The sequence below is a fragment of the Patagioenas fasciata genome, chromosome 4 (assembly GCF_037038585.1).
Source record: "Patagioenas fasciata isolate bPatFas1 chromosome 4, bPatFas1.hap1, whole genome shotgun sequence".
NCBI lineage: Eukaryota > Metazoa > Chordata > Aves > Columbiformes > Columbidae > Patagioenas > Patagioenas fasciata.
The window spans coordinates 73,964,349-73,988,741 of NC_092523.1; the positions used below are offsets into that span (position 1 = coordinate 73,964,349).

Genomic DNA, 24,393 nt, shown 5'->3' on the forward strand with positions numbered 1-24,393 from the left:
TAATTGTTTATCGTGAAGAAATTATCACCTAGCGCTATGTCTTCATGATTTCTTCTCCCTGACTCAAGTCCACAAAACTTTTTTTTAGAAAGAAAAAAGACAAATCACAAAGAATAAATGACTAGCTGTGAACTTCTGGTACACTTTATTCAAAGGCCAAGTAATTATACTGAAACTCACAAAGCTTTTTGGATTCACGTCTTCATGATGGTTGTGATTACTTGAATACTTGGGAAACAATAAGAAATAAACCAGCACAAACATGACTTCTTAAGGAAACCTGATTCGTAGTCCAAACTAACACACCCAGTCTTATCTGAGAAGTGCCATAGTTAGACAATTTTCTTTCTCATCCCATGAATTTTTGTATCTTGTAAGTAGTCACAGGAAGTATTCATGTGAGTAAATGCCAACCACGGCCATCTACGTGCTCCTTCAGAGTCTGATCCAGAAGTTTCTCTGATCCGAGAAGTTTGCTGGGCACAAGAAATGCCACAGCAAACGCTACATAGGACACACGCTGTGGTAATGACAACGTGAGAACCAAAGTACATCAGGTAAATGCAGCACTTGGAAGATAGGGAAGGGGAAAGGGACAGAAATCGAGCAGCTTTCCACAGGCCACGCATGCAGCTCTTTGGACGGTGATGCTTCTTTTCCAGTTGTACAAAGCAGGAGCAATGAAAATGGGTTGGTGTGCATGACATAGTGAAGAAGCAGCTCAGTAAATAAACAAATGGAAAGAAAATCAGCTAAAATTGAACCACCTCCATGTAATAGGGAGTTAGTGCCTGCTGCTCCTTTGGATGCGAGCCGTCTCCTCACATGTGCGCACTCGCCGGCCGCTGAGTTATACACGTTTATCCTCCACGCTCTAAAAAAAGAACGGGACGACAGAGCGCTGCCCGTGTTTTATGCCCGCACCGCGGGCATGACAGCCCGCTCATAAACCGCCGTAAATTAGCGCGGTTTCCCAGCACGTCCCCCGGCGGGGCAGCTGCTTCCTCCAGCCCCTGCCCCGGTACCCCCGGTACCCCCCTCATTTGTTATTCTAATGCCCCGCGCGTCGTGCATACATTATGCAAAGAGAGCTCCCCACGCCGCTCCTCCGCCTAGGTGAATAAATTATGCTAGTGAAGGCGGGGAGGTGGGCCGGCGGGCGGAGGCGGGGGCTGCGCGGTTGGCCGCGGGGCAGCGCGGGTTGCCTGCCGGCGGGGTGACGCGGCTGCCGGCCGCCTGCGGGCTTCCCCGCCCGGCGCGGCGCGGCTGCTGGGCGCCGGCAGGCAGGTGGAGGGGGAGCAACAAGTCCGGCGGCGGCGGGGAGGAGTAGTGGGAGGCGGAGGGGAGTGGGGGGCGCTTCCCGCCCCGCGCCTGAAAACCTCTCTGACAAGTGGCAAACCCATAGCAGAGCACGCTGCTCCCTCCGCAGGGCGGGTGGAAGCCGCGGGGGCTCGCCCCGCACCCAGCCCTGCTCGCCGGCTTTTGGCTCCGCGTCCCCTCGTCCTGCTGCGCGGCTGAGTCGCGACCCGCTACCGGGCACCGTGCGGTGTGGACTGCGGTGGGCGCCGCTTCCTTGCCTTGAAAAGTGTGTGAGCCCGTTGTGGGCTCCTCATCGCTTTTTTTTTTCTTAAATATTATTTTACCTTTTTGTTATTTACGCTATCGTACTTTATTGTTATTATTTTTGTTGCTGCTGTTTGTAAACTAATTGCCTCCATGGGGGGCGGAGGAAAGGAAATCAAAGCTGCCGCAGCTGAAGGGTGTAAGGGCATGCTGGGGAAGAGCCGAGGCGCCGCAGGACGGGATGGCAGCGGCAAGCCCGGCTGCGGCGGGGACCGCTGCCCACGGCGGGCCGGGCCGTGCGGCTCGGCTCTGGCGGCTCTGCTTTCGGCGCTGGCGGCGGCTTCCTGCGTCTACCTGGGGGTGCGGACCAGCGACCTCCAGGCCAGGGTCGCGGCCATCGAGAGCGCCCGAGGGAGCTTCTCTGCCGCCGCCCCGCTCCCGCCGCTGCCCGGCTTGTCCCTGGAGCAGCTGAACGCGATGATGCAGGAGAAAGTGGAGCGACTTCTCGCCCAGGTGCGCGGGACGGGGGTGGCTGCTCGCAGCTTGTGTGTGTGCCGGGGATGCGGGATGATGTGTAGTGGGGCAACGGGAGGCTGGCTGAGGCCATGGGAGGGTCGACTGGAGGCAGCTCCACGGGCGGAGTGTTGGGGAGAATAGCGGACATTGAGCCCGCATCCCCGGGGAGTGGCGGGGCCTGAGCCCGGGGCGGGGGGCGCTCCCAGCTGCTGGAGCGGCCTTTGGGGTCCTGCGGGTGGGTGCCACCGAGGCTTTTCTCATCCGTAACGTGTCGGGGGTTGGTGTAGGGGGAAGAGCCGGCGGTGTGAGGATGTTGTTGTCGTGAGAGTGGAGAAGTCGGTGAGCCCCAGTGGGTCCAGTCCCAGGGGAGCAGCCCTGGCCGGCTGCGCACCCCGCGGAGCAGCGGTCAATCCGGGTTCGCTGGCCGGGGCGGAGGGAGCTCGCCGAGGGCTCTCACGTTGCTTCTCTCGCCCACAGAAATCCTACGAGCACTTGGCAAAAATACGAGTAGCGAGAGAAGCGCCTCCAGAGTGCAACTGCCCACCAGGTAACAAACACAGCTTGGAAATCTCTGTGAGGCTTGTAACTCTTGGGGTTTTGATATCCTGTGTTTTTGAAATGCATGTGGGATCCAGGGGATGCCTCTTCAGTCAACAGCTGTACCTCGAGTGGAAAAGGTGTAAAGCCTGGAATGGTCTGTTTCCATTGTAGCATTGGATTGGAATTAATGCTGGTTAAAACCCGCAGTTGGGCTGAGTGATGCCAGACAATAATACAAAGAAATTAATGATCTAACCTAGCAAGAAGAAATATATCCTGTCTTCAGCGGCATCGCACTGAATCAAAGTATTGTGTGCTCAGCTTGGGAAGTACAACAAAAGTTCCCAGCAAAAATATCAAACAATTTATTACATGGATTGAAATAGGTAGAGAGTCTGTTACAAGTTAGTGGTAATATATACAAGAGCTTTTCAGTCTCATTTTTCTGTAGTCTTGGATGAAAGCGGTTCGCCTAGGGAGGGGTTGCAGGTTTCGTACTGAGGGTTCAAAACTGTGAGTTTATGCAACCAGCGATGTTGCTTGACTTTGGAAATGGGGCCTCCTAATATTGGGATCGATTGTTTGTACACACACACTGCTATGTTTATCTTGTGTTTTTCGTACTGCTTTTTGACAGTCTGATAACTGTCAATATTGCTTTGGCTTATTAACTTCTGCTGATATATACCCAAGTTCAAATGGCATCTTTAAAGTTAAGAAAATATTGCTAGTGTTTCACAGGGTAGTGTAGGAATTCCAGCAGCCTCTGTGAGATGAAGCACACTAGATGCAGTATGCTTTACATATGCTATCGCTCTATATAAAGAAACATTTCCTTTACAGTTGGAATATTGACTGTCAACAAAACTGAGGCTGATGATGTTTGCCAATAGGACGCGTGATAGTACTGTGTATATAACGCAGTAGCTCTTCTAGTTTTAGGATTTAATTCCTGCCAAACTCATTAGTGTGAAAGAACTACTGAATCTTGATGTTAAAACTGGCTACAATATTGATACCGTATTTTGCTGATGATACAATGGAGAGCAGAGTATTTACTGGCTGGTATGGAGGTTGCCATGACTAACATGAAAAGGACAATATATATGACTAGGACTGTTTTAAAAGAGTGCCTAGAATTACTGAACTCCCAGCTACATTTGGTAAGGAACGTTAGTTTCCTGCTGTACTATATATATAATTTTTTCCTTTAAGGCTAACATGAGCATACAGTGTTGATGTTGTTTTTTCTGTTGCTTGACTGCAATAAGCTACAAGATCCAAGTCTGTGTGCTAAAAATGAATGTTGCTTATAATGTTGCATGCAAGGATATATTCTGTGAGCCTGAAACATTGTTGAATTTGATGCCAAGCTCTCTCTCTTTCCTTTCTTTTTTAAATTCATCTGTTACAGTGTTTGCTCTTGTATTTTTCATACTAAAGGTCAGTATCTACTTTTTCATAGTTGGTGTTATGTGCTGCTTTACTTCCCCGCTACCACTAGAGCTCCACATTATACCAGTTTTTATCTGACCTTTTTTCTTAAGAAGTATGTTTGATCAAATATGTAGTGAGCAACAGAATATTTCCTTGCATGCATTCTAAAAATGGTTGCTAGATGGAAGTCTAAGTAATCTGGGAAATGTTTTCAAGGGAGCAAGATTCACAAGATCAGGAAAACTTATATGAATTGTTATAAAATATATAAAAAATGCAATTTCAGAAAGAACTAGGTAGTATGTGGATTAGGAATGTGGTGTGGAGCTTTTCACCTCTGGGTAGCTCTTTTAGTTGGGAAGTAAGTTTTGTAGTGACTGGAAGATGTTGCCATGTGATAGCCTCATTTCAGACAGCTTAAAATGGGTTGATGGTCTCATACTTGCTGCCAGTGGACAGGTGCCTTACCTCAAAATGGCATCATTTTGGGAACCTTGTCTTGGAGAACAAGGGCTGAGTGGCACCGCCACCCCAATACTGTGCTTTCCTCATATCAGGAATTAGGCAGAGCAGGAGGGAACAGAGTGAATAAATTGTTGTTTCTCCATTTGGTTCACTCTGCTTGTTAGAATTCCTTTTTGACTGGACCGGGTGGGCTTTTATTTTCATCCTTAGTGCTGCTATTACAAATTTGGATTAGTGTATTCAGAAATGCACTTGATTTAATAGGAAAAGTATAATGGAAACTCAGTGGTTTTTCTGTTGCCTGCTATTTGTGAAGCCAAAGAGTAAATTGCCTCTTTACTTCCCCACGTGGTTCCCTTTTACAGCTTTATTCTGCTCAGCTTCTGTATTTCTTCCCTGGGTTTCTGTAATAGTAAAATATGTGTCTGTTAGAGATGACTCTGGAAAGCCTGCATGGTACAGAGGTGATTTTTTTAAACATCCCAATGCTGTGAGAAAAGGCTGCTGCCAAGTGGCTACCAAGGCAGTTTCCATCATCCTGTTCATTGAAGAGAAATAAAGATTATTTTAAAATAGGTTATATTGTTCTCTACCAAAAGAAGAGAGGGGAAATTCAATCTACAGTCAGGAGGGTGCGAATATGGCCTTTCATTTAGGATTGAAGTTATGCAATGAGTGTAGATCTCATTAGCTTGAGTTGTTCTTCCCCTCATGGCTCTCCATGATAGGAACTTGCATGTTCAAGGGAAACTGGGTTTGAGTGGCTTGGCAGCCAGATTCACAACTGCTCATAGCCTGCAGAGCTGCCCACATGTAGCTCCTTTTAATTCAACAGTATCCTTGAACTTTGTCTAGAGTGAAGACTAGTCATATTTCTCTTTAAAAACATTTTTCCCCCACTAAATATGGCTTTTCTAACTATTATTATTTTATATTTTCTTATAAAAGAAACACAGTATGAAGAGATATTAGTGTTTTGATTTTGGTTCTACAGGACTAAAACCAGATTTTGTAAATATTTTTAAAATGACAATGGCAGGCATTCTTTCTCTTCTTAAAGTAGAGTAATAAAGTTTGAAAAGTAAATGCATGCTGACATTCCTCTTAAATTACCTCAGCTTTAACAAGAGTGCCAGCTTAAATCCCATGCTTGCAACTAGTGCTGCAGTCACTGCTGGCAGTGAGCCTTCTATAATACACATAAGACTGGGGGGCAAATCGAGTGGCTAAAATTATTTTAACCGTAAAAAGTTAATTTTCCTTTTTCCAAATTGATTACTTATTGTAAATTAATGTTTCTCAACTGTAAAGGATGAGCAAAAAAAAAATAGGTGTTTATGTAACTATTTAATGTGTTTGAATCTTCCTTTAAATGGCTGTGTGAATGTGATTGGCTTTTATGAGGAACAGTCAAGCACTGTGCTGGGTACTTCGTACCAATTCCTAAGAATTATACTGTTGTGGAAAGAGTCATGTGCCGAAAGCACAGGGATACTCCCAATCCAATATGAAATTCTTAGTTTTTTGTAGATGCTTCAAACTTTCCTCTTCTACAACGCATTCATGTGTATATCTAGGACCTGTAGACTTCGACAGAATTAACATATGTTTACATGTTTTAGTGAATTGATCTTTTATATATCATAAGGGTCAAGTTCTGACACTTGCGGTCATATGCCACGATTTCTCATTCTGTAAGTTGTCCTCAGAGCCCACTCCTGGGTCAGATGTTGTTGACAGGAGTAGGAGTCAAGTCTGTTAGTACAGAAAGCTCAAACTTGGCTAGCAGGTGATTGTGCATGGTTACATGACCCTTTTAGCCAATTTTGGGAAGCAATTACTTTTTTCTTTTGAGGAGAGCCTTTATAATGAATTTATTAATTTAAAAAGAAAAAGGCACACAGTATTATATAAGTAGAATTGCCTATATGCTGTACATTTAATTCTGCCTTGACAAAGGATGGATTGCATAACATAAGAAAGGTTTTATCTCTAACTGCTATGGCACACTGTGGATGTATATTCACTACAGCTTGCATGTGAAATGATATGGTTTATAGTGAGGGTTTTTGTGTGTGGTGTGGTTTGTTGTGTTTTTTTTCCCCTCTCTCTCTCAGGAACATTAGCTGAACTTCACTGATGGATACCTGGTGAAGTCAACCAAACAAATTTACTTTTGTTTTTCCTTTGTGCCACAGGCAATGTTCCTTCATTTGTTCTTTCTCTTGTATTTTGCCCATCGAGAAACCTACATTTTTCTTCCTCTTGTGTTCAGATACCTGTGGCTTCAAACCCATTCCGGGCATGGACACTGTCACCATTTTTCTTTCTTAGCCAGCTATTTTGTGTTGGTTTTGTAATCATGTCATCTTGATTCTCTGCTCCAGTCTTAAAGAGCTTTATGGTTTGGCATTTGAAGTGCCTCTTATTTCACCATGCAGTCTGCTGTGATCAGGTTTTAAACCTTATTTCAGTGTAGTTGTGTGTATATAAGCCTGTTCGTTCAGGAGATGAAATACCATAAGACAAGGGTTTTTTTGAGATGACAGAGAAAATCAGTTGATCTTATCCTGGTTATAGTAATTCTAGTGGGAAAATTGTTCTACAGCTACAGTTTTTCAGTAGGGTGATGAATCTACTATATGTATTTTGGTAGCAGGATGGATGGCAAAAATAAATGTATTTTCTTAGCATCATAGTACTGTTTATGTCTTTTTAAGCAATTAATGTTTGTTTTTGACATGCAGTGGAAGTACAGTTTAGTCACTCTTATTTCCACATGTTCCATAAGGATTATTTCCTGAAGCATTTTTATTAGTGAAGCTGAAAGAATGGAGGAGAAATCAATTTTGGGGATTAAAAGAATGCTGAAATAGGTATCAGCAGGGTATTACTTTTATTTATTTAATTATTTTAAAATTATGATTACAGAGAACCAGTTCTGCAAAGACTGAAGAGGTAAAGAAAAAGGAACCGACTTAAGTGCTTACTGGTAGAGAGACCCAAAAGCAAGGAGATAGATACAGAAAGTATCCAAAGTGTTTTCCCTGTTACTATCTGAATCTAGCTCCCAGCGCTACTTATTTCTGCCATGTCTATATAATCTATTTGCTGAATGCAGTAGTCAGCTCTAATTTTGTAATTTTTCTGACAGGGCTTTGAGTTCCCCTTTCATACCTCCATGGCTTGATATTTTTCATTTCAGTTCCTAGATAAAGATGTTTATTGACGTGCAGTAGCATGCAACCTTCTGGGTAGTCTGTTGTCTTGTTTGGATGACTGATTAAATATACTGTTTTCTCCCCGTAGAATAGCTAAATATATTTTATTGGCTAAGATGTGACCTTTTAATTCCCTTCCCTCTGGGTAAGGAGGTAGGGTGCGCAGGATGATGAATGAAACATAATGTGGCTCAAAGGAGAACTGATTGACAGCAGACTGCACCGGATTTGTCTTTTGTAATATTACTGATGTCAGTGGTGTTGTAGCAAAGGTTGATTTGCCAGCAAAAGTGCTATTAACAAAATCATTTTTTTTATGACTTGAATTAAAATTTATTGTACTTGCACAGTTTTGTCAAACAAGGCATATTAAAAGGAAGGTTTGATTATCCACTCTAACTGTTCTTATATAGGTGAAATTAATATAAATAAAAGAACATACATATATGTTATTAAGTTTCCTTCCATGTGGCAGCTGTCCATCTCGAACTGCTGAAGTGTCAGAGCAGTTTGAGTACAGTGAGTCTTGCAGTGTGAGGAGTGCTGTTAAGCCCACTTCTAGAACAATGATTTCAGTGTTGTGGCTGTGTGGTGGTGTTGTTTTTGTTTGTTTGTTTTGCTTTTTAAACAGTCTTTAAAGCCTGGATAGCTGAGTTCTGTCCAACAGTAGTCACCCTTGCCCCTTTTCTTGAAGGTTAGTGGTTTCTTGGGAATGTGTTGCTAGAACAACACTACTGTACCTGTATTATAGCACTCATCCTCCTTCTCACCCCCCTCTAAATTTACTGGCTGCAGCTTACTTGTCTATTTTTTTCTATTCTTAGCACAATACAGATTAACTAGCTTTGAATACAGCATGACTAACAGAAGCTGTCTTTATAGGGCATTTTAGGTTACCAGGTAGAATAATATAATTAATATGCTCAAGTTACCAAACCCCGTGAAACCACTAATCTGTAACACAATCAGAACTTAAGGCATATGGCTAACAACAGTCTGTTCAGGAAGACTCATCTACACACAGAGCTTTTCCCCTTCATTTTTTTCAGTTGATTTCCTAAGTCAGTCACAGAAAAGGACAGCTGACTGCTTACCTAGAACTATGAAGACGATGTAAGAAGACATAGAATAATACAGGCTGGAAGAAACACTTTTCACCCTTCATGCTTAAAGCTACATCTTGCAGTTTAGATTATACACACAATAGTGAACAAGATGATGCAGGCTCACTCTTCAGAAGCTTGTGGACTGTCATGTTTTTACTGGTTAGACTGGTAGAGTGGTGCCTGCTTAAATTCGTCTACTTGGGTCTTTTCATGAGAATGAGTTTAGTAGAAGAAGCTGATTGTGGAAGCTTAATAAAAATAAATGTCAGGACAAATTTTTCAGAACTGAGTGCCAAATTTCAAAGTGCAAGATCTGTATATACCTTTCATGTAAATACAGCTATTGTTTTCTCTACGTAGGCTTGCAGAACTGAAAATACAGGCCAGGTTGATACCCCAGGACATAATTTTATTCATGCTGCTGGGCTCTGGAGCAAACGTATCTAGGGCACCATTGTCAGATATTTCCTTCTATGTGGTTCGTAACTGCAGTGACTAGTCAGTCATGGTTCTACAAGTTGTTAGATCTGCCTTAATTTTGTGATTGAGTGCAACAGCCTCATGTAAATAGTCTCCTCAGTTAAAAATGTGCTGCTCTGTAAATAGGTAAATGTATAGTGCAAGAAATTGCTAATGCATGGATGTGCCTAAGCTAAGATACTCTACTATTTAAATATTTCCATTGGCTGCCTCATTCTTAGCAGGAAAGCTACAATTTCCTTATCGGTGAAGTAAACCACTTGTCCCATCTTTTGTGCCCATGAGGAAAACCTGATCGTTGCACTCTCTTTAAAACAGCTTTTTAAATATGTTGGAAGAGTCTTGTCTGTGATGCACACTATATAACTTAACTGTTCTACTCTTCCCGTGTAAATATTTAATGCATGTTTGGGGAGAACTGTTTCTTTTTGTTTGGAAAGCTTTAAAAGGGTTGATGATGCCTGGCAAGGTTTTGAAGAAATATGAAGTTATTATACACCCATGTAAATATTTTTACTAGAAATATATGTTCTTATAATTATCAAAGTTATGATGACAGCCCTTTGTATGGCAAAGAAACAATGAATGGAATGAAGAATGTAATAAGAGGTAATAAAACTGGGATGTTACTTTTTCTGTTAGAATGTTCTGAAAATTAATACAGTGATTTCAGAGACTTCAGCTTAGACATGTTCAACCAAGAAGCAATGTAGTTTTTAAGCAACAACAGTTTGCCCTACGCTGCCATAAAAATTGTCCAGGAACTTGTAAAATACAAAGGAAATAGAGTTTTATTTAGAATGTGTACAGATAAATTACATGAGGAAATAGATGGAGGTCTATTAAAATCAGTACTTTTAGTTTAGTCTGTGTTAGGTATTAGAATTATCATCTGAGTTTTGATTGTGCATGAAACTTATCTTGCAGTTATTGTGTGTTGGGCAAGTATATTAAAAATTTCTCTAATTTGTGTATTTTTTTTAAAGTGCTTAGGAATTTATATCTGGGTCTTTAGGAATACGACTTACAGATTTTTTTCATAGGTGTTTACCGTTGCTAATATGTCTTGTTTAGGCTCACAATAGAGAGTGGATCACAAATTCACAGACTGGGGGAGGTTGAAAAGGAGTCTGTACAGGGAATATGATGGACATGAGTCCCTCTAAGTAGCTTCCCCTACACTTCTGTGGCTCTTCTACGAGCTCAGATGAAGAAGTGTTGAGGGGAAGAAGAAGGCTATCAAATGACCTTTCTCTTTGATCTTCCTCTTCTGCAAGCAGTACACTGTACTGTATAACATAGCAGTATGATGTTTCTGGTAGTCTTTCACAATCTGCCATAACTTGGACACGTAGCAGGCTGCCTGCCAAGTCACAGTGACATAATGTGGAATATAGCTCACTATAGCAGGGAAAACATGCATAAAGCCAAGTGGCTCATCCACTCCTTTCCGCTGACTAAAATAACTGGCTCGTGCCATTTCCTGATACTGCTTCAGGCTTTTGGTACCTGGGAGGTGCTTCCTCAGAGCAGCGAAGATTTGTGGGAGGGAAGTCTTCGATTTTCTCTTTTTTAGGAAAGAAGCAGAACCAATTAGCTCATGAAATTGGCTCTTCCTACCCTTTTAAAGAGTTTTAGTACTCTTAGGAGTAAGAGGCTGTAGAGTAAGAGCTGTAAATATAATGGGAGGAAGACTAAAAATGTAAGTAGTTCTAAGGCCTTTGCTGCTCTGTCGTTTGTAGTTTATTCTGTCTTAAGAAAAATATGTTTATTTTACCTTCCACTTGAGTATTTTCAATATCCTTCTCTGAATATAGTAGCACAGGAAAAAAAAAAAACAACATACCACAAGTATGATCAACCTGATGCCTTCTATGATGGCATGACTGTCTGGATAGACAAGGGAAGAGCAGTGGTTGTTGTCTACCTTGACTTCAGAGAGACTTGGCACTGTCTCCCACAACATGTTTATAGGTAAGCTCTGGAAATGTGGGTTGGTTGACTGGACAGTGAGATGGATTGAGAACTGCCTAGATGACAGAGCTCAGAGGGTTGTGATCAATGGTGCAGAGTCTGGTTGACAGATCTGTGTATGCATATCTGAAAGCAGAACAGTACCCTGCAATTTGAAAGACACTGAAACTCTCTAAAAAGATATTTCTGTGATTAAGATCATGAATAATCTGCAAGAGCAAGGGCATAGCTGGCTACAGACTAAGGGCTAGCCTGTGTTGGTAGTACTAATTGTGTTGCTAGGAGATGATGCAAAGTTTCTTCTGAATAGTGCTCCAGCTGGATGATAATAGGATTTTCATGGAGGACTGCAGTGCTGAAAGTCAAAGTGTATGCATCTGAAGTTGAGGAGGTATTTCCTTTAGCTGGCATCTCTAATAATCTCTTAAGAATATGAGAATCAGCTGCCTGAAAGCACCCCTCCTCTTCCTCCCCACCTTGAGCCCATACCCTCTGAGTAATCTCCTGTTCCAGTACCCTTGATGTTCTCAGGGGAAGCCTTGATACCTGAGCATAGGGGTATGGCCACAGGGGATTAGAAGGATAAACTCCATAGTCTGTGTATTAATAGACTCTTCTCCAGTCACAGAGTTTCCATCTAGATAATGCCCAGTGCCATCACTATGAAAAATACTGTTAAGTGTTGGCTAGAGAGTCTCTGTACTGTCAACTCTTCTGCTGCTTTTTATCAGATGTTCCTTTAATGTCTGCGCCTCCACTGCTGTGCTACTGGTTACTACCAGTTGAAGGACGACAAAATGTTGAGAACTGTCACTTCAGCTTGACATAGAGGTGATTAATGTACTATTTCACACCCTTCGGCTCTCAGACAGGATAACTTCCTCAAACTTCAGTAAAAATACTTCCTGACTCATAATTTAGTCCTTGTACCAGGAGATGTGCTCTGTGCAGACATACTCAAGTGCAGGCCATTGTTAAGGTGGCCCTATAGCAGTGCTGAACTTGAACTCTGCTTTTCTTTGTCTTTGTAGATGCTAGATAGATGTTTGTGTTACTTCATATGCAGCTTGGGGAATGGCTTTAGTTGGCACTTACAAATACAGGGGTATCACAGAAAAAGCTGGTGGTGGTTGCTGTAGCTAAGTGTGTTTATGAAGAAGTCACAGTTCAGTAAGGATCACCTTGCACATATTTCCCAAGTGGCTTCTAGGAGTAGATACACAAAATACTGATAAACCAGAGAGGCTCAAAGGCACAGTGACGTGGCATCAGTTTAAAATGAACCAGTGCTTAGACAGCCATTGTTAATACTTACTTAAAGATGGTGTCTTTGTAATGGCGACAGCCGTGCTTGTAAAAGGCTGGAAATGTTTCTGTATGTGAAAATGAAGTGTTTTTTCCAATGCAGCAAGCGTAAAAGTATGCTGTATTTCTTCAGCGTAGAGAGACTAATCTCAGTGAAGAGAGATTAGTATTTAAGTCTGACAGTTGTGGATTTCACTTTAGGACAGCTTTGCATAATTCCTTAGTTTGAATTGCAGGCTGAGCCACATCCTAATGTGTGGTACGGGGACTTTCTTTTAGCACATTCAATTAAGAGGCAGCACATAAGCTGTTAGAGTGGCCAGTTAAATGGAAACATGAGCCTTGAAAACTGAACCACAAGCAATGAGGGAGAGATACAGCAAGACTGAAATCCTCCTTTTTTTTCTCTCTCTTAAAACTGATTTGCTGCTACGAGTTGGTCTTTTGATATATTCCAAGCAATTCCTGACCATTATAGGATAAGGTTAATTTAATCTGTTTTCAATGTGTGCTATAACAACTGGATCACTCTGGAAACACTCTGGAGAAAGCTCTCTCATAGCAAGTTTAGAAGAAGTGCACCTAAGAGGAAACATTGTGCTTAATAAATTACAGCAGGGACAACTAAGTAACAGATCTGTATTGTGACTGTATTCCTTTATAGGAGTATAAAGATAGGGTAGAACATCCTCATATTTCAGTTCTTCCATCTGTAAAATAGAATTCATGTAAAAACATTAACCAATTTGTGCCAAAGGCAAAGTATTTATAATTTTGAATAAAGTTACTGTCTTCAAGAGCGGAAGTTTCTTTCTCTTCAATGCATTCCTCTCCTCTCCTTTGTAATTTTGGTAAGCACCTCTCCATGTTCCACTTTGATTTGTAGTAGAGGACATAATCAGATGGAATCTGTTGAAGTATCATTGCTGGAAGTCATTTGTTCATTTTCTGAGGATACAGAAATGAGGTCTTGTATAGTGCTTTTTCTTCTTTCCTTAGGTTGCTGAATCATCTTGTGTGAAAGTAGTTGCAAAAAACATCAATTTGCACTGAAGTAACCTTTTGGGAACTTTTTTTAAGGGTGTTTTTGTTTTAAAAACAACGCAACCCTGAGGAATCTTCTTAATTAACTCTTTAAGCCCAAACCACTATCCAATTGCTCACCCAACATATTAGGGACTTGTCTACCTAGTATGCTGGACATCTTGTCCAGAAGGATGCTGTAAGAGACAGTATCAAAGACTTTGCTAAAATCCAAAACCACCACATCTATTGGCTTCTCTTGTTCATTTAGACAGGTGAGCTTGTCATAAAAGGAAACTAGCTGTTGTAGCAGGACTTTCCCCTCATGAACCTGAGCTGGCTATGACCAATGACTGCATTGTCTCGAGTGTTTTTCAATAACTCCCAGAATATCCATTTCCATAACTTTACCAGGCACTGAAGTGAGACTGGTAGGCCTGCAATTACCAGAGTATTCCATCTTACCATTCTTGAAAACTGGGACAACGTATGCCAGCTTCCATTCAACTGGGACCTCTCCAGACTCTCTAAACTGTTGAAAAGTAATGGAGAAATATATTGCAATGACATCGGCCAGTTCTTTTGGTACCCTGGGAGAAATCCCATCGGGCCCCATAGATTTATGTGCATCCATCTGGAGCAGGAAGTCTCAAACAAATTCGGGGTCAGTTGGGAAGGCTGTGGCAGCCCCAGCCATGGTTCTCCAACACAGGGCTCTAGGGCCCCAGGGCCCAGTGTGGTGAAGGAAAACATGAAATGTCTCCACCTGCTCTGCATCCCTATTCGTGAGGTGACTGATCTCATCAAGTAATGGACCAATGTTATCTCTGAACCTCCTTTTGCTGTTAACATATTTTTAAAATGCCCTGTATACCATCCTTCACAGTGCTGGCCATCTTGACTGCTAGTTGCATAAATTTTTCTCTCTACAGCAGCGAACTGTAGTCCTCACTTGTCACCTGTACTTGCTTCCAGTGTCCCCACACTTTCCTTCCAGAAGAAGATCCCTGCTCAGCCATGCCAAGCTTCTACCTCACTTGTTTGATTTCTGACCCTTTAGAATTGCCTGCTCTGGTGCTCTTAAGAGATAGCTCTTAAAAAGTGCCCAGCATTCATACACCCCAATACCTTCAAAAGCATGATACTCCAAAGAAAATCCAGTTGTCAAAGACTGAGATAAGGAGGGAGGAATACACCATGGTAGAGACAAGGTGCCTAGTTTGTTCATAAAGAGTCTCTCAAGACAGCCAAATGAAGAATTAAGAATTGAGAGAATCTTAAGAGGAAAAATAGTAAATATGTTTTGCATATTTCATGGTTGTTGATGGAGTGCTGCTCATACTTAAATGCTTTATTTTCAGGGATTAGGAATCTGTTTTGCACAGTATATGAAATCTGGGTTGCTACTGGGCTGGATTTCCAGTGCATTGCACTTGTTCTAAACCCCTTATACTATTACATTAAACAACTTAAAATAGCTCAACTCAACATCATTTTCCTGATGGACGTGTGGTACTCTACTATATTTGTTAGACTGATCTTGATTTTTAATTAGAAACTGTATTTGTTTAAGAAAATTACAGTTAAGTTATACAAAACCACAACAACAAAACCACAAATAAAACCCAACCAAACAAACCCAAAATAAATAAACAAAACTTCTTAAAAGTGAATTCTGTGTCTTCCATACATGACTTTTATTTGCAGATGAGAGAGGGTTTTTTATTTCTCTTTGGCAGCATTGCAACTCACGCTAATAAGTGAAAAACAAAGCTGTATTCAGTCTAAAGTTCCCTTCTCTCTGCCTCCCACCAGGAATCACTGTCGATAATAAAGCTTTTGAGGTAGTACTTCTGATGAATTAGGAGGCAGAACACACCATTTGCACTTCTGTTGTTTATTTGGTTTCTAGGGAGTTTCTTCTTTGCATGTAGAGATTGCTGTTGAGATGTAAGGATATATAGGTTGGAAAGAAAGCCTTGGTTAATAAGGTGAAGCATTCCTAAGTTGCTTTCTTCTTGCCTGTTAAAATAACGGTTGGACTGCATTTTCGAAAAAGAAAGTGCAAGTTTCCCAAAGGGCTGGATACTGCTGCTGGCTGAATGTGTTAATAAGGCAGGTATATATGAGGTGTTAGGTCCTTAGCTACTTATTTGCATGTACAGTTATACAGATATATTGTTGCACTCTTGTCCGTGCATATATGCTTATAGCTCTCTTTTTTTTCTGATTTTTTTTTTGCTTAAAGAATTTAGATTAACACTTAAATTTCCAGTTGTCACATCCAAATTTACAGATTTCCCCTGCCTTCCATTAGCCTTGAAGCATTTTTTTTTTCAAGTCTTATTCATGTAGCCTGGATCACATCTCATTTATTGCTGATGCCTGTCAAAATTGGCTTTTTTCCTTTTTCTACTTAAATAAATCAAAATTTAGCAGTAGCGTTTGTGTGATCCTTTATTGTCCCACTGAATTTCTTAACATCTTCCAAATACCTAGGCTTGCAACTTTATATTGTATGAAAGTCACTAATGTATTTCTTCTGAAGGTCTGATGGGTTCTCATGAGCAAATGATGATAAGTGAATAACATTTAATTTTATGGCCATAATTTAGAGGTTTACAATTACTTAGAAGTTAATAAAATAAGTTACTTTAGGATACATTTTTTTCTCTTTAAGTCAATAGTACTTTTAAAACTTCACTTTCCCCCATATATTGCTTGTTTTCGTCAGTTCTTTTTTGTCCATGAAATGGTACCAAAAATAAAAGAGTGCACCCTGTTCTTATAGCCAAATTTTCTTTTTCCCTTTACATGCGATACTCTCAACCAGAATAATTTATGCCATGATTTGCATATTTTAACTCATCTACACATTATTTGTAGCTGACAAGCACTGCTTTGATCATTGCTTTAACAGGTGAGCTGGTGAGAATTGTTTTCATTATACACTTAAGGCATTTTGTCTTTCAGTCTTCCTTCCACTGTTGCTTTCTGTGTGTCTCAGTTTCTGGAACAACAACCTGGGACGATCTGCAGGTGTATTTGAGGACAAAAGTAGAATTCAAATGTCTCACAATTAAAAGGTTTACAAGAATCCTGACGTGGAGAAATTATCTGAAAAAAATACGGTGCTCTTGTGTAAGGCTGAGAACAAAATACTTTGGATGTAAATAAGCTTGCTGCACAGAGAATGGTCAAGTAGCTATTCTGAAAAATGTTTGGGTTTTATAGTCAGTCACAAGCTGAGCATAAGCTCTGTTATGCTCTTATAAGAAATGGCAAACAGCATGGACATATATCAAAACAGGCTGGCTGTGAAGTAGCTCTTCCACTCTGAATTGGTAAGGTACCACTTGCAGAATTTTGTCTGGTTCTGGGAAGCATTTAAATACAAACATGGCTCAGGTGAGAGGAGTTCAGAGCACATCTACAACAGCCATCAGAAGGAAGTCTGTAATATGTGAGAATTTGAGAATGGGAATGGTTTAGCTTAGAACAGATACAACTGAGGAGAGGGGTAAATTCGGAAGATCTAAAAGTCAACTGAAAAAAAAGAAAGAAGTAAGCTGTATATCCTCTACAGAGAGGACAAGAAATAAACAATCCAGGCAGTGGAACCAATTCTATTTGACGGTTATGGCATCTTCATCACAAGACGTTTTTAATAAGGGGTGATATTGATAACTTTTGCCCTTACTTCATAGAAGTAGTCTAAATGATATTTGGAAATTATTTTCATTTCGTTGTTGTTTCTCAGTTACTCAAATGTTAAACACCCTGCAAGTTAAATATTGATTCATTGCTTTGGGCAGATTAATTGCTTTTTTATTTATTGCCAGTGTTTGATTTCTTTCTACTTGGCATGTATGTGGGATTTTTTTGGTAAGAATTTTCCTTTGGTTTCAGTGAGGCTGTGTGTATCTTTGGTGATATTTTTACATGTGAACCAAGCAAGTATGACTTTAGTAAATAATTAGTTGGTAGACTGTCAAGTATAAAAACCAAACATGCCACAGGAGATTTGAGAATGAGTTAAGTTCTATAGTGCTTTTTTTCTTGTGTACTCTTGCTGACTCAGTATGTTATGGTAGTGTTTGGAGAAACTGTGCAAAGTATTTATGTTTGTTTGTTTTGTTTGGGTTTCTTTTGGCATGATGTATACTGAAACTGTGATTGCTGATATAGGAAATGAATTTCTGTTTCTAAAATAATAAAACATATTAATAAGGGTATAGTATACCTTTCTAAAACTCCAATGCTTCTGAAATTGTTAGGAAATCTCTTAGGGGAACACTTGGAAAAGCCATCTTTTTACATATGCACAGAATCCGGAATAAGTCCGCTTGCTGTATTTCTTTATCCTCTTTCCCCGCAAACCTTCTTGACCTGTTTTGCTCCTCACAAGTTAATTTACTTTAGTGGGCAGTCTCCTGCAAGATTTAACAGAAACAGAGTGTTGTGTTTTTCCTCATTTCTCCACATATCTTCCTTAAACCTTAAACCAAAGAAGCTGGCATGGCCAGCTGCATGCTGGAATGGTGGATGAATGCTCTTTAGGTTCAGAAAAACCTAGGGCCTCACAGTAAGGGAAGCCTCTATTTGGTTTGAGTCACAGTTTGATCAAGCTTGGTGCTTTCTGTGCCTTTTATGAAAAAAGGTTGCAGTCAAAACCCTAGTACTGTTGGCATCGTTTCCGTATGTTTGAGGTGGCAGTAATGTTTAAACAAGCACGACTTTAAAGCGTGGCTGAATTCTAGAAACTGACTTGTAAAATTAACACCTTCACTGACTGTCTGCTCTGTATCTGTATGGAGATGTGAAATATAACTAAGTGACAAAAAATATGATTATTCCTAGCCCTGTCAACAGCAGGGGAAGCTGGCTGCTATTTATCCTTAGGCATCATCAGAATTGTTGCATGAGTTACAAGGCTAATCATTTTCACCCATGCTAACCCTCATAAGCTCATGTTGCAGAGGTCTTTACTAGTGAAATGACTGATATGTTTTGACTTACACAAGCTTTATGGCAATAGTGTGCATGAAAATCAGAATTATGTTGTTTGGTGTTGTGGGTTTTCTTTTTAAATAGATTATGGACTGACTCTTTTTATTTCTTATGAATATCTGTACATTTACTGCTATGTCTTTTAGCCAGTAGCAGATCTGCAGGAAAGCACAGACTGAATACAAATGTGTCTACATGTAAATCAGAAACATAAAACTGAAAATATCACTGTCAACTGTGAACACACAGTAATTTTTCACCAAAACATACTTGCTATTTCCAGTAATTTACTTCTTGAAGTGGTGTTTGAGTAGAGATTATGTATTGTGTGGTAGGCACTTACAGCTGCTTACCAGCTAAACTGGAATCTACAATTATGCTTTAAAATTGCTTTCACCTGAAAAAAAACTGTTTAGAGGCAGTTGCTGACTTAAAACTTTCTATTTATTAACCAGCCAGCACATAGCATAATATTTGTGAGAAATTGTACTTACATTGCTGCTAGTGATCAGGATATCGCTATAAACCAAATAAGCAGTATTATGCGTATATATAAAATTGAGCACTAAGACCAGTGTCTTAATAATAGTCACGGTTCAGACCTGGGAAATATATTTTGGGATTTAATTGACAATTTGCAATTTGAAAGCTAAATGCGGGTTTGTAGGTTAGCCTTTCTATTTCGAGAGTCGTTAGCAGAATGACAGCAAGTTCTTGATGAAGCTTTGTTGTTGCTCATGATTATGCCATTGTTATTTATGCCTGTAAATTAAGGTTTTAAACATGAAAAGAAATGAAGCTTCAGAGGCAGCTTCTGGGACTCCATCCTCAGAGGAATAAATCCAAGATGGTGGGCGGGTCGTCGCAGGACCCTGCTGTTCCTCTCATGGGTTTGGTTTGCTTTTCAAAGGAGTTAACTGTATATATTACACTAATTAATATATTTTAATAAGAGGAACTGTATTCCCTCTAGTTCCGCTGAATTAAAGCCCTTCATGATAACCATGGACAAAAGGAATGCTGTAAATGTTTTTATTACAGGTGATTTTGTACACTTACAGGTTTTATGGGTTCCCTTTACCTCTCTGTTTCTCTTAAGAGCAAGATTAACATTTCTGCAAGAGAAAGCCTTCGTTTAGCCTCATTAAGTTTGCTTTTTGGCCTTTGCACCCCTGTGGTGATGGGAAACTTGTCTGTAGTCTTTGGGGGATTTGTTAGTGCGAAGCAGGAAAAGAGGAAATGTCTTTGTGATCTAGATTCATTGAAATAGGGGAATGGCTGTTTTTCTTTTATGGAAGTGCAAAGGTGCATAAAAATTATGTGAATACGTCAGTTAGGGGGCTGTTTCTTGTAACCAGTGGATTATAGTCTATCCTTAAGGTTTAAACAATTTATCTCTTTAAATTAGTGATATAAAGGTATATATTTGAATAGCAGTTGTTATTTTAGATGATCTTAGAAATGTGAGTCTAAAATTACAAACTGTTATGTTGTAACAGTATTGAAAAAGTTAAGCAATGATTTTAATAAAATTATTTGGGGAGGGTTTTGTAACTGTCAGCATTTTGATGTGGTTTTGGGGTCTGTTGCGCATGCGTTCGGTGATGTGTTGGTTTTGTGTGTGTGTTTTTTTTTCTTTTTTTTTTTTTTTTAACGATACAGAGCAGAATATTCATGACATTTAGTGAATTTTAAAGCTGTTTCTCACATTGTACCTGTGCGCTGCCAAGGAAACTTACGTGTGTCATCAGTAGCTTTTTGGTTTAGGAAATCTTAGTTTCTTTCAATAACATCTTTACCATTTCCCAACACCTGGGCAATTATACATCAGCAAAAGAACCCTAAAAATGTTGTCGCAAGATTGTGTAGCAATTGGCAGATGTTGACTAGGAAGTTTGCTCATTTTGGTATATATTCTGTCAAAAAACCCCACCCAAAACCCAAAAGCACACCAAAAAGTCTATACCATGCAAAAGCACCATTACGAAATGTAAATCTTGTTTCATTTGCAAGTGTATTATTATGACACTCAATAGTTTTCTAATCCTGGTAAGTATAACTGGCAATAAGCTACCAAGAGGTGTTTTGAAAGAACCATCTTAACTGCTTGTAAAGGTGGGAATATGGTCTTGCTAGAGAGGTGGTATATATCCACATACAGTACTGAGTTGTGTTACCATTCAAAATCCAGTTTACATTACTAGGAAGTTCTCAAGGTGATATTTCCTATATAGAACAGCTTACAATAGTGATCAACAGGTGATACATAAGTATGGTCTTATGTATAATGTGTTTATTTCTTTCAGTATTACTGTAATGCTAGGAACTCTGCTCTCGGATCAAGAATTTGTTGCCCCAAGTATTGTGTAAACAAAATGGAGAGGTGGGGGAAGAGAGAGGCAATCTCTTCTCCTGACAGCTTACAATTGAAGTGTGAGGTAACAGGAAAAGTAAGTTTAGTACATGCTTGTGTGGAGAATATGTAGACAGTGTGGCAATATCAGTTAGAATAGCAGACAATCGTTTGATCAAATTATAACCATAAGTGCTATGAAGGTGTTTTATTTGATTATCTTGTCTTGTAGCAGGAAAGTAGAGGGTTTGCCTCTTTAAGTGGGACTTTAAGAAGGATCATAAGGAAGCTTTGCAGATCTTTGAAAATGTCTTACAAAATGAGAAGGGCAGGATGGGGAGAGCTATTTTGAAAGGTACTGCTTTTGAAACTGGAAAACACAAAAATGGGCAGACACTGCTATTTGCTGTTTAGGCATCAAGACTGTTTCAGAGATGATATTATTTGGAATGTGGAAGAACCTGAAGGTAAGTATTTATCCATTAGAGAAAGGAGTGCCAAGAGAGAGATGGAGAGAAATTTAGGTGTAGAATTTCATACAAGTCCTCATATCTGGCTTGAATCCAAGATGGTGTGTAAACTGTGTTCTTTTGTGACCAGGAATTTGTTCAGTGCTCTTAATGACATAGAGAGAAGTCTTGTGATGAAAGGATCAGTATGTTTGGTTTTGTGTTGAATGTAACACTGACACTGAGTTAAAGTAACTCAGTGTTAACTTGAGAAATAAGACATAGCTAGGCAGACGCTAGATGTTATCAATGGACTCTGAAATGACTTCAGCATGGACTTAATCTTATTGAACTGTGAAAGTTGTAGATGACCTAGAGAAAATGCATGGAGGTGGAAATAGTGAGAACCAATGAAAGAGAACAGAGACTCCCTCAGCAAGCCTGGCTTAAGATGATACAAGTATTTCAGTATCCCTCCTGTTGAACCTTGTTCTTTAGCCTTGTCTGCCTGTAACAAATGGATGCTTTCCTTTATCCAATTTCATAGCTTTGGTTTGTACGAGTTTTATGTTTTCATATAACTGATGTATTTTAACTGGATATGATAAAGTGGCTACTTTCTGTATAGTTCTTAATTCTTCTGAAGTGCTACATGGCCAACGATTTTAATGCAAGTAGGACACCTGGAATTTCAAATAGTTAGAGAGGGTTGTATTTCTGAACCTGGAAACTGTTTCTCCCTGACTTAACTGAAAAGGGTACTAGATGCTGAAATCAATGTATGTGCAAGTCCTTACTACCATGATGTGTCATACATCTTGGCTTATGTACACATACAAGCACACACTTAAATGCTGTGTTAAACTAGGGCCAAGATGTAATAGACTAAGAGACAAGTATTTATTTTGCATCAAATATATGAAGAAAACACTCACAGTTACCCTCAGCAGTCTAATGCATGACTGAAAATTGCTATTTCATTGGCAATGATACTGTGCCCTTAGTGCAGCCCAACTGCATTTAGTCTAGACTCTGAGCACTTTGGACTCTTTCACTTCCAAAATATCAGAATTGGTCAATGGTCTGTAAAGATAAACAAAACGTAGCTGCCCAGGTGGAGCACGGTTAGGCCTTTAAAATTCTGGTTATTTAAAGTAGGTACTGGTGTGTAACAGGGCTCTGCTGAAATGAGTAATCTCAGACCTCTCCATCTTAGTGATGTTGCTCAAATTGAAAATGTCAGCAATGTCACCATCTGAGCATGATGGATGAACATGAAACTTTAATTATATTTCTTAATAAATGATTTTACAACTGATTAGATTTTGTTGGAATTACGATGAAATCCTATAGCTGTTTACGATCATAATGAATCATCAATTTGCTTGTTGAATATTCACACATTCTTCACACAGCATAGACAACATGATTTGCCCTGAAACAATAAAAGGCATTTATTATTTGAAGATAGAATGTACTTCAGAGGCTGAGACACAGTGAAGCATAGGCATATGACATTAAACTAGTATTTCAAGGACTGATTCTGTAGAGCAGCTGCAGAAGAGGAAAGATTTGGGATTGAAGTGTAGGGTTTTTTGGGGGGAGTGGTGCAAGCATGGCTGAGCTTTGCAATGGAACTGCAGTGCATTTACTCATTAAACATGGGCTGTAGAGTTCTGAGAGTGGGTGGAATAAGAGGATTTGAGAAAACTATAAGGAGTTATCCACCCCCTGCAGACCTCGGATTCTGCATTTATTGCAAGCAGTATTAAAAGCCTCTGAAAAGCACTTTTTATAGGAAGATGAAGTTGATATAAGACCTTTTGTGTAAGCATTTAAGCATGTTGGATTTTTTCCTGACTAGAAAGCTCTTTGACAGTTTAACCTCCTCCATGTTGGTCTAAATTTGAGGTTAACAAACCTTCTTCAAAGAATGTGATTTGATTTCTGAAGTGAGTTTTGTAAAAATCTGAGCAAATGTATATCTTCAGCACGTGGTACTTGCAGTTGAGATTATATTTTTGTTTAAGGTGAAATTTGAACCTAAACCCTGGGAATGGACCCTGGCAAATTAATTCACCCCAATGTGAAACAAATTGGCACAATATTAAGAAACTGATGTAATTATAAGAACAAAACGAAAGAAACAGAAACAATAGCAAACAAGCCCCCCCAACAAACAAACACACACAAACCAACACAGAATTTCTAGGAAGTGCTACTAGCATTTAATTACACCTAATGTGTGTGGTAGCTTCTGATATTATGTTGGGAGAATTTTTCTGAAATTACTTTACAAGAGTATTTCCGTCTGCCCAAGCAAAATCTCTCTAAGAGTTATTTTCACACTATGAGATGAGAAGTTGATGTTAGCAGTAGGATAGTAGGAGAGAACATTGTGAAAGCAATCTAACAGATGAAGAGGAACTAAAGGGGAAGTATTGTGACAAAGGGTTCTGTCTTGTGATCTGTAAGTGTTCAATTTCATTCTGCTCCTTAGTAAAAGGCACTTAAAATCAATCATGATAGTAAGAAAGTTTAAGATGGTGTTTGTTCTAAAGTTTTACTTTTTTTCCTAGGTGTAATAGCAATTCCAGTGTTAGGGTCATCCCAGATTTCTCAGGCCTTTGAAATGTCTTAGCATAGCCAGATGTGTTTGAGCTTGTGGATTTGCTTTAAAGCAACTTAATGTATTGTAGGAAAAGTGTTTGTCTTTTTTATTTCGCTCTCAAGAAACTGATAAAAGGTACTGTGGACGTACCTGACTGCACACAAACAAAACCTCCCTCAGCTAATACAGTTATCTTAAAGAAGAAGGATGTACTTGGGGTAGTGCTGCAGTAAACCGGACATGTTCTGTGCAGGACTATTTAACTGATCCCAGTTCTTGTACCACACGGTCATTTTCCAGAAGTAGGATGTGTTACAGATGTCTCCGTGCTTGTTTGTCT

The 24,393-nt window shown here is 39.9% G+C and overlaps 1 protein-coding gene across 1 annotated transcript in view; it reads left to right on the forward strand.

Moving 5' to 3' along the window:
* The first annotated feature begins 1,593 nt into the window (after positions 1–1,593).
* COL25A1 (collagen type XXV alpha 1 chain) overlaps positions 1,594–24,393 on the forward strand; it is a 304,703-nt gene continuing 281,903 nt past the window's right edge. Inside the window, exons 1-2 of the mRNA XM_071808204.1 lie at positions 1,594–2,076; positions 2,557–2,626. Of these exons, the coding sequence (XP_071664305.1) occupies positions 1,717–2,076; positions 2,557–2,626 (430 nt within the window). The 5' untranslated portion in view covers positions 1,594–1,716. The remainder of the gene's footprint in view (positions 2,077–2,556; positions 2,627–24,393) is intronic.